The sequence below is a fragment of the Eubalaena glacialis genome, chromosome 7 (genome assembly GCF_028564815.1).
Source record: "Eubalaena glacialis isolate mEubGla1 chromosome 7, mEubGla1.1.hap2.+ XY, whole genome shotgun sequence".
Taxonomy (NCBI): Eukaryota; Metazoa; Chordata; class Mammalia; order Artiodactyla; family Balaenidae; genus Eubalaena; species Eubalaena glacialis.
Window position 1 is genome coordinate 87667849 of NC_083722.1, and position 11064 is coordinate 87678912.

Here is an 11064-nt window from a genome sequence, read left to right on the forward strand (position 1 = left end):
GAAAAAAACAAAACAAAAGAGCTAGCCTTGCTGAGATGGGAGGGTGAGAGAGGCATTTTAGTAACAGAGAGACACTGTCTTTTAGGCCCAGGCAAACAAAACAGCCTTCTGTTGGCCTTCTCCCCTGCCTTCCTCTCAATTCACCTACTGGGAAACACGTCTCTGTCACTAATGAAAACAACTAAATCCTCTTGTGCAAAATCCAGGGTCAAATAGCGAGTGTCTGTGAGACAAAACTTGGGGTGTCATCTGGAAATGCAATGTGAAGGATCAGCAGGAAGTGGCTTATAAAAGCAACAAACTCTCCCAAACGGCTCCCACGAGCCTACCACTTGGTCCCCCTGATGTGCAGGGCGGGCAGGCAGTCACCTCAATGACCTCAACTGAGGACCCAGTGGATAGGGGAGACTAGTCACAAGGGCACGCCATAAGAAAGAGAAGCCACCCCACACTCCATCCTGAATTCTGAGGAACCCACCAACAGGATGAAAACCACAAATCGATGCAGATGCACTCAAGTGGCCCGCGTGTATACACATAGACACAACCAATGAGGGCATAACAGAAACACAGTCACTGGGCTAAGAGAAAGTTACAGGAAATAAAATTTCAAAATGCTGCATTAGGTACAGAAAGGGCTCTCAGCCCTGCTGCTCGCTGGCAGGGGGACCGTCGGCAAGTCCCTTATGGGCCTTCTGTGACCAGGTAACCAAGAAGCTCTAAGCTTAATCACAGAGATCTGATTAACTTTGGGTTTTGGTATTTTGAGTTTTCTTTCCCTGGCTATGGTGTTTTAATGTCTATTTTTACAATCTTTTTAAAAAAAATCTCCCTTTCAGTGATTGTCTACCACCTGTCCTGGGAGCTTTCATTGTTTCATACTCATTTAGTCCTGACTACCCCCTTGGAAGGTATATGTTATTCTTACTTTATGCTCTAAATGTGCTTGACGTCACACATCTAACTGGAATAAAGATGGTTCCTGGTTTTATCCTCATGGTACAGAGGAGTTACTCAATAAATAGCTCATGGCTGAATGAATAAATGCACACATGAATGAATAAATTATGTTGTAGACTCCTTTCTAAACCCATGAAGTTTTCACTATATAAGACTCCTTCTACACATGTCTTTTTAATAGAAGTTATCTCAGAATCTTTTTTGAAAATTAGACATACATCAACAATCAGAAATGAGTAAGACTTCTATTCTATAGGAAACAGGTGTCACCACCATAGTGCCCTGTCCTGGGAAGACTGTCATAATCCAGCACCTAAAGGGCTACACCTAGCTCAGCAGGGGGCTTCCAGGGGCCTGCTCCCAGGCTTGGGCGACCTCAAATTCTGATGGTTTCTTGTTGAATATATAGGGTATCACTCCTGGAAATAAGTAACTTAACATCCCAGGCCTACAGTTTTTGCTCATCTGGGTAGAATTAGCATGTTGACCTAGAGCTAGTTTCCTCTAGCTCGAATATTCCATCACCCTATGAGAAGAGAAGATGGAAAGCAGTGAAGGAGAGAGCCAAGTCCAGGGCAGAGGCAGCACTGGCTATGGATAGTGGTTACTGCCCTAAATCCAACTTTAGCGGGAACTCACATTTAGCTGAACTTCTGAATCACCTGGAACACTTAGTAAACCCACTGATTCTTGCTCTATTTCACTTCCCTGCAAGAGGTGTTTGTTTGTTTGTTTAAAGACTCTGCATGAGGCTCCCAGGGTACTTCTAAAGTTTATCTCTGATTACCAACCACTGCTCTTAGTAGGGGAAATCCCTGAAGCTGAATGAACCGACATTTGCAGAGAGGATATTCTCCCCTCTGGCCAGAGGGACTTCTCCCACCCCCACCAACTTTCACTCCCTGTGCCAAGGCTACCTGGTTTTGGAGGTTTCCGTGACCTGCTGGTCCATCCCTCTAATGGCTGCTGGTGAACTGTGCCATATTCCAAAGTTCTCTCCAACTGTTCTGAGCCGCCTGCATCTGAATTCAAAGAAGGGGTGCAGAAGCAGCTGGAAGAGAGAAACCAGAGTGGCATAGTCCAGCAGCGACCTTTGAAAGAGCCAATCAAAACTGCCAGGCTTCTGATTCATCACACGGGGTGAAGGAAGGGCCTGTCATATCGGTCACTGGCAAGCAAAAACCAGAAAGAAAACTAAAAGTTGGCACTGGTGATTTGAAAGGTGGCACTCAAAGGCCCCCACCAATAATTAGAACGCAAATAAAGCTGTTCTGAAAAATTAAGGCATCTTTTGTTGTCCTCAATCTTTACTTTTTCCGATTCCCTCCTTTTTGTGTTTTTAACTGAACTTGACAATGACTTGTCCTCTAGTCCAGAAAATCAAATGTCTATTTACTTGGATAATTAAATTGAAAAATGAACCCTGAGGATTTTTGGAATGATAGTATTAAGAAAGACTTTTCTCTTCCTCTCTTGAATCACATATTTCCTTTTTATTCCATGATATATGTATGTTTTAGACACATGCATACAATATGCACTGGTTATTTCAGATTTGGGAATTCAAGAAGTAAAGGTCAACATTCTTACTAGCATAGTCAAAAAGATGTGATAAATGTCTTGCCATTGAACTTGCCAGCAGCTGGCAGTCTTGGCACCCTGGCTATTGTTTCTGAGTACACCCCTCCCTCAGACTCCCACCTCCACCCCTTGGCTCTGTAGAGAATCTAACTGACAGAATATTTTAGTTAAGTTCCATCTAGCCCCGGTGGTTAAGAACACAGGACCGGATGGGATAAAGCCGAAAGACTTAACGATGCCATATGCTACAACTTGGCTACACCAGGTTATAAGCAGCCAATGTCATCCTTTGTTAAAGGATTCACTTTAGAAGTAATAATTCCAGGAGAGAATAGGACATCACACTCTGTCACAGTGGAAGAACCTGATACAGATACAAGATGAAACAAGTGATCATTTTAGGAAAACCCCCTTTGTCTTGAATTTCGGTCTTATCTGGAGAAGCCAGAAAGACCCTGAGAAGTTATTTAGTTTGGGGAAGCAACTTTTGAAAATAAAGAATAGGGAGAGGGATAAATTTTCAGAAACAGGAAGTCCAAGAATAAAAAAGATGGTATTTTAACCAACACCCTAAAACACAGGACCAAATACATGGATGGTTTCTAATGATACACTATCATCAGAGAGAAAATAACTAGGCTTCAAAGACAGTGAAAGGGTGCTTCAGGACTGCAGACTGAGAAGCATACAGAAGCATAAGCTTTCCAGTGTGCCCAGAGGACATACCCCTGACATTGGCCAAGTGTGTCAGCACCAAGCCTCAAAGAATCTGACCAGGATGGAGGAAGATCTATGGTGGACATATGTGCATTCAACTGACACCTGACAGTGCAACCCACAGCTCCATTCCTATATTTCCTGAAGCCACAGAACATTAACTAAACTGAAGTTGATTGGAAAATTTCAATAAACATATAGAAGTTTTTGTGCGTTGCATCTGTAAGACTTTTTCGTAACCCTACATTGTTAAAAAAAAAAAAAAAAAAAAGTCCAAATGAATAGAAAACACCAACACAGCAAGAAAACACAAGCAATTGCTGATTGAGGATACGGCGACAACAGCCTCAAGACATTACTAAAGCATAATCCTAAACGGGAGCAACTTCAACAAAAGAGGCAGCTCTGCCCAGAGTGGGCTTGGAGTCACTGCTCTTTGAGTTCGAATCCTGGATTTGTCACTTATTCCCTGTGTGACCTTGGACAAGTTACTAAACCTCGTCATAGTTTCCACATTTGTACTGATACAATGGGGATATACCTACCTGGCTTGAAGACTGAATAAAAGACAATGTAAATGGTAGCGCTCTGTAGCCTGTGAAAGAGCTACATCTTTGTGGCCTGGCAATTAACCCAGCTCACACAGTGGGGGTCTCTGCTTAAGGAGGAAGCAAATACCTGAGGTGTCACACGCACGCCTTCCTGTTGAGGGCTCTCTGTGAGGGGTGCTGCGCCTATAGATAAGGTGGGGTTTGTTTTGTTCCTCTTCATCTTCTTGCTCATCAATGGACAGCAGTGGTTCAATAAAATAATCCCCATCGTGGGACCGGAATGTGCCCAGCTGCAAATCAAGAGAGATGAGAGGTTGATTTAATATAACTCAGCCACTGGGAGGAGAAGGACAGTGGAATGTTGCCAAGTGAATGGCACCATTTACCCAATCCCTTTCCCATGAGGGCTGCTTAAAATGAAAAGTCTTCCCGACATATTTGGAGAAGCAGTTGTGTTTTTTGTTTGTTTTTTTTGGTTTTTTTCCCACTCTCTGCCGTATCAGTACCTTACCCTTGATTGGACTCTACTTTATTGCACCTGCTATCCAAACCTGTCTGTAAGAAATACTTCCTTGGTGCTCAAGTTCTAATTATATACATTCCTACAGACTGTTGAAAGAGAGTGTTTCTGTGCATTAAGACAGCCTGGAAACTCAGGGACAAGTATCAGCTCCAAAAGCAAAAGCTTACCCACGGAAGCCTTATTATGACTTCAAAATCGAAAGCATATGTTGACCACAAGGCACTCAAGGTGGTGCCACCTGTGACACTGGCACACGAGTCTCTTACCACACCTTCCCTTGGCCATAGGGAGTGACATGGGATAAGACTTTGCAGTCAGGCTGCCAGGGGTTCCAATCCCAGCACTGCCACTTACCCATCCACCTTGGGCAAGTTCCTTAACTGCTCTGAGCTTCAGCTTCCTTGTTTATCAATTAAGGACAAAAATACTTACTGTCACTTATTGTGCAGATTAATAAGATCATGCGTGTGAAGTGCTTAGCAAAGTGATACCTTGTAAGGGCTTAGAACACACGAGTGGCTTTTGGTGTTGCAGGGTTAGCCTCTAACCCCCAGGATACAATTTGCGTTTGCCAATCACTCTAAGCACCTTGAAAGAGGTAACTCTTTCTCCTCCCCTTCCCACGTACCAACAAGTTTTGCAAATGATAAATGGTGACTCAAAGTTGAACCACCCAAACAAAACATTACAAGAACACTAAAAAGGTCCCCATGCCATGCCGGTGGGCAGTGTTTCAAGAGAAATATCAAGCTCTTCTCTCTTTCTCCATTGTTCCTTTTCCCTCAGTGGCGGGAAAAAGGCAGAGGCTTTGGACTTTCCCCTGGACACAGGGAAATGAATGTCCTTGAACGTCAGCAGCAGCACGAGCGTCATCCAGGAGTTAGTTAGAGTCTCAAATAATCGCACTCCACCCCAAATCTGATCTACTGAATCAAAGTATCTGGGGGTAGGGCCCAGGAATTGAAATTTTAGAATTCTTAGGCATGATAAAGTTTTCAAGCACTTGGCTAAGACACTGGGGTTCCCAAACCCAGCTAACTGTCAAAATAGCCTAGGAAGTTGAAAAAAAAATTTAGATTTGGGGCGCTACCCTGTATCTGCAGATTTGGAATTTCCAGAGGTGAGGACTAACATCTGTATTTTTTAAAAAGCTCTCCATGTGGCTAATGAACCACTGACTTAAAGAGAAGACAGCTCTAGTGTAGTCTGGTGTCAAAATAAGAGACAGAATAACTGGTGTCCAGAGAAGAAGTGATTTAACAAGTTTATTTTCACCCAGGCACCTCTCTCCATTTTCAACATACAACTCTGGTGCTCTCTGAGCACAGAGCAGGAAGCTGACTACAACATGGGAAAGCTACTAGAGACAGGCTATAAATACTGAGAAAGAATCTGGGAGCCCATCTGGTGAAGATCTGGCACCTTTGATTATTGAAAGGGGAAACTGAGGCCCAGAGGGAGGAACTGGCTTATCCCCTTCAGTGATACAGAAGCAGCTGAATAGTACCCATGGTGAATCTAGAACTCAGGTACCCTAACTCTAGTCCAGTGCCTTTAAAAACAAACAAACAAACAAAAACTTTGAAATTCTCTTTAAGAACAAAGATTCATTCTCTGGCCCACGGTTAAGAGTACGGGTCAGAAGGATTGGGTGGGAACCCCAACTCTGCCACTTACTAGCTGTGAAACCTCCAGCAAGGCCCCAACTCTCAAAGCCTCAGTGTCCTCATCAGCAAAATGGGTTGTTTCAAGGATTGGGCTGTTGTAAGGATTTAGATGAAATAATGCATACATAAAATACTTATTATAGTACAAGACACATAGTAAGACTTCAGTCAATGGTATCTATATGAAGTCAAATTAATTTTGTGGCTGATTCACAAAACAACTGCTTGACTGAAGAGTAATCCTTTCTTGGGTAAGGTGACCATTTATTCAAACACAGGTACTAAGTGCTTATAATATACAAGGCTCCAATACGGGAGAGAAATGAATTGATGCTGACCTTACTGCCAAGGAAAAGGGGATAGAACACGTGTTCCAAGAACCATACTACAAGGGACAGCATACTAAACATCAAAGAGGTATGGAGGTAAGAGTCTATGAAAGTGGAGATGGAGAGATGACAGCAGTCTGAAGGACGACAAAGAGGTTTCCTGGGGAACAAGATACCTTAGTTACACTTTGAAAGAAGGGTATGATTTGAGCATGTGAAGCAGGGTGAGATCACCAAGTAAATCCAAAGGCCCAAAGGCTATGAGGTAGAACTAGGACGGGAGGGAAATGTAGAGAAATGCGTGAGAGCAGGTTGCCTGAAATGCAGGATTTGTGAAGGAAAGCTTAACAGATGAGACTGGACATGTGGATGTGCAAGGGGTGAAGAAGTACACTGTCAATGGTCTGAAGTGCCAGATGGAGGAGTTTATAGTCATTCACTAGGCAGTGGGGCGGTCTGTGAAGTAAATGAACAGGGTAGCCCATGCGATCTTGTGCCTTGTCATCATTAATCTGTTAGTAGTGTGTGGCAGGGATTAAAGAAAAAAGACCAGAGAAGAAGCCAGATGGAAATATTTCTTAGACATCAGTCCTAACGACAGAGGAAGAGAGAGGGAAAGAGGTCTAGAGTCATAGTAGGGATGTTCAGAACAGGTGAGAAACGCATCTGAGAGGGAATTCAGGGACACTAATAACGGACCGGTGGGGTGATGGAAGGGGGTAAGGTTGGCATGTCTCACTCTGAAGAGTGAAAGATTTCCAGGAAGGTTTCCTGCGTGGGCCACGAGGAACATCAGGATACTATTAGTACTGAAACGGTAAGGGGACATCTTGGGAGGAAAGATAAATTCCAGGAGGAAGACAAAGGGGCAAGGGTTGTGGAGCTAGATTCGTCCCTGAAGATAGAAACAGCCAGCTCGCATATTTTTCATATGTATGCCAGACCTTGCCCCCCCCCCAAAAAAGGGCCAGATTGCAAATTAAACGCAATATAAATGGACTCCTCAAGGTCTAGACAGTCCTTCTGAAGTCCCGGCCCTCAGTTCCCTGAGAGAGTTACTACTCCGCAGTTAACACGTGCGAGTTACCACCTAAAATTGCCAATAGAAATTAAGGTCCTGCGCAGTAAAACATACCGCTGCTGGGGCCACTCAGCGGGGTGTGGAGGCGGGGAGGGAGGAGGAGTAAAGGCTGTTTACAAACTGGACGTACACACGTAGCCCTATCAGTAAGGTTCCGGAATTGTGGGTTACAACCTTGGGATTTGGGGATGCTCTGGGTTCCAGCACCTAACTTGTGCCCACCCAAACCCCAACCTTGCTAAGAACAGAAAGATTCCAGGCGTCTTGGGGCAGCAGTGACTCACCGCAGCACCCCCTCCCCTTCGCCTAACTGCCGTCTCCGCCCACCCCCAAACCATCTCAACAACGCACGGCGGCTCTGGGAGCTTTGCTGGGGGCTAAAGGCGTTCATCTTCGTCCGCGCATCCCAGCAGGCTAACCCTCCCCCCTCCGAGTCTTCAAGCTTGCCTCGCTCCCCACCCGACCCCTCGGTTGTGCAGCGGAGATAGATGAGACATCCAGATGCGGGACTCAAGCCACTCATAGCAGCGCGTGGAGGAAGCAGGCAAGAGCCCCGGGGAAGTATCCAAGCTCCCACTTAGAAAAGGTAACGATGGGGAGTTAATGGGTGCTCTGGGGAAAAGTAATACTATCACGGGGCGCAGGGCGCAGAGCGCCCGTGCGCTGGGAGAGTCAGACCCGCGATAGTTTCTGCGTCATAGCGCGAGGCACAAACGCACGTCGCTTGGGAAAGTCCTAGAACAGCTCTTGCTCGGGTCAGAACCTTACAGCGGGTCTTCAAACATCAAGAGGGGAGAGGGCGGATACCGCGTGGGGCCGACTGGAGGGCAAGTGGGGCGGGGGGTGGCGTAACTAAGCAGGGGGTAGGGGTACCAACTTGGATCCCCTGCTAAGTGCGTATTTTGCAGCGCAGAGAGGTGGCCGCCCCGCCCTCTCGCCTTCCCTCTCTAGACAAACGCGCGCCGCAGGCTCTTTTCCGATTCTCTGGCACCCCATGGGTGGTGGAAACCCCAGAAGAACTGAAACCTCCTCCGGGCAGCCTCTCCAAGCTCTCTCCCAGTATTTCTGCTTCTTGGGGCCACCCCACCAGCAGGGTGCAGAGTCGCACTGCGCCGCACCCCCATTCCCAGTTTCCTCCCTAATGCAAAGCGTCCAGGGTAGGCTCCGCCCCATTCCCCGCCCCCTGAGCCCTCGGCCCACCCTTCCGTTCCTGGGACGGGACCTGTTCCCTGTCAATCCAGTTCAGCCTCAGGGTTCCTGGCGCGTGAAAAAAGGCCCTGAGAGAACGTGGGGACTCTAGATTACTCAGCGCCCTCCAAGACACACGGAAGGAACTCTCCGTACCCGTGGCTGGGGATTCTCAGCCCACACCCCCGACTCAAGACGCGCCAATAAGGAGTCGGGTTCTCCCTGCGCTCAGCTGCTCCGCTCCTGGGCGGCCGAGTTTGCAGGAAGGAAGGACAACTCTCTCCGAGTTTGGAAACTGACTTCCCAGCCACCTACCGGTGTGGGGCAACACTCAGCTGAGTCGAATTCGGAACCTAGAAAGCTCCGAAACATCCAAAACTCCCCGGGGGCGGATGCGTGCGCTCCTCTCGCACACTCACCGGTGTAGCCACCCAAAGCGTAGGACGCAAACAAGTTTGTAGCTGATACTTATCGCCAGAGCAGACACGGCGCAGTGAGGGTCTTAGGCGAGAGAGCAACTAAGTCTCCTAGAAGCGGGTGAGGAGGCGAGAGGGCAGGGGAGGGGTGCGCGTCCACTTACCATTCCTGAGCAGAGGCTGATGACGGCCGTGTGCTCGGACTTGGTATTGACATGGCCTTTGTAGAAACAGTGCTTGAGTTCCGCTTCCTCCTCAGAATAAAACTTCGTCTGGTTCACCCCGGGTGCCCCGAGGAGGGTGACAGTGAACATTGGAGCGATAAATCCGGCATGGGCGGTGAGATTAAATAGAAATTGCTGGCCGAAGGCGGAGAGGCGGTAATGCGCTTGGGTGTAGGTAGCGGAGGAAAAGGAGGAGGCGAAGGCAGGCCAGGGGTCAGAGGCAGAGTTAAGGCTCCGTCGCCTTCTTTTGAAGTGTACGTTCGTGGGAAAGGGTTCTCCGAGAGCGTTCACTCGGATGGGAGACGCGATTTCGTATTCGCTCAGAGTCTCTAATAGTTTCACTGCAGAGAGAAGCAGAGGCACATGAACCAATAATTCAATTTTCCGCAAGTTTTAATTTAAAAATGAAGTGGGCGGTTTCGTCCTGAGTTATTTTCCAGCTTCCCCCTCCTCCCCCCCATTTGAGTCAATCCCTTCACCTTCAGTCACCGGACGAATATTTGCTGAACACCTACTATGTGCCAGGAACAGTGTTAGGCGCTGTCAGAGCCAGACAATGAATAAGTCAAAACACATAACATGATTACAGATCCTGACAAATACCCTGAATAAAACAAAACACGCCACGATGTGGTGCCCCCAGTTACTAAGTAACTGTAGCTTGGCACCTGGGGTGGGGAAGGAAAAAGATCCGGCTAAAAGAAGGGGGAGACGACAAAGTTCGTTCCACAGTGTGTCTCTCTCTAGAAATAGGCTGGGAATGACCTAAAGAAGGAAGAGGCTGCAAAGCGGGAGACAATTCTTTCTAGGAAAAGGAGAAGAGAGAGAGAGAGGCCTCCGCTGCGGGGTGCCCGCTGTCGGACACGGAGGCTGGGGAGCTGGCGACAGGGGCGGAGGGGTCCCGGTGGCCGAGCCTCGTTACCTTGCCTCGGGTGCAGCCTGTCCCTGCGCACGGCCGCCGCGGCGTCTGGGCTCCCCGTCTCGGCCAGGTCCCGCACTAGGAGCGTTAGCAGTGTGGCCCAGGATACAAACTGCATGGTGCTCCCCACCCCTCCCCCGCCGCCCCCACTCCCCCCTCCCTCCTGCCCTCCTTGGCGGCTGCGGCGGCGACGCTAGGCAGCGGCCGCGGAGAGCGCTCGGAGCCCGGCGCCCGCCGCCAACTTTTGACTTTAGGAGTCGCTGAGGTCTCGCGGCGAGGGTCCCGTCTGCGCTCGGCTGAGCAACGCTGCCGCCTGCCGAGAGCTGAGCCGCTCGGGCCGCAGGAGGAGCCGGAGGAGGAGGAGGAGGAGGAGAACTGGGGCTCGGCTGCCCGGCCGCATAATGTCCAGGGAGCGGGCAGGAGAAGGCGCGGAACGTGCGCTCCGAGGCGCGCCGGGCGCCCTGTGCTGGCGGGGATAGCGGAGCGGCTTCTTGAATGGGGGGCTGGGGGGCGGAGGCGGGGGGGGGGGCCGCGGATCCTCCGCTGCTCAAGTACCCAGGTCCCCGCCTCTAGGAGAGGGGAGGAGAAAGCGGAGGGAGCGGGGACCGCCTCCTCCCAGATCGAGTCCGCTCCTCGGCCGCCCGTGCGGGACTCGTGCTCCCAGAGGCGCCGGGAGCGCTGGGGCAGCCCATTGCGGTCCCGCCACCACACCGGGACTGGCTTTCCTGAGACTCCCTGCCCTGGGGAGGGAGAGCGGAGAAAGTTCTCTCCCTTTCCTGGCGCTCCCAGTCTGTCTCTCTCCCGTCTCCTCTCTTTCCCCCTTCCGAATCTCTCTCCCTCGCCCTGTGTCTCTGTGCCGCTCTCTGTCCCCCCCTTTCCCCCCTTGTGGTCTCTTCCCCCACTCCCTC

The 11064-nt window shown here is 49.2% G+C and overlaps 1 protein-coding gene across 4 annotated transcripts in view; it reads right to left on the reverse strand.

The window, feature by feature from the left end:
- Positions 1-10643, reverse strand: part of ADAMTS9 (ADAM metallopeptidase with thrombospondin type 1 motif 9) — a 221351-nt gene extending 210708 nt beyond the window's left edge. For 3 of the 4 annotated variants that reach the window (XM_061197111.1, XM_061197112.1, XM_061197110.1), the window contains exons 1-3: positions 10160-10643; positions 9178-9578; positions 3937-4099 (exon numbers count right to left, since the gene is read on the reverse strand). In XM_061197111.1, the coding sequence (XP_061053094.1) occupies positions 3937-4099; positions 9178-9578; positions 10160-10274 (679 nt within the window). In that variant the 5' untranslated portion in view covers positions 10275-10643. Of the gene's footprint in view, positions 1-1877; positions 2009-3936; positions 4100-9177; positions 9579-10159 lie in introns of those variants that run through there. The other variant, XM_061197113.1, reaches the window with a different exon arrangement.
- Between the last annotated feature and the right edge of the window lie 421 nt (positions 10644-11064).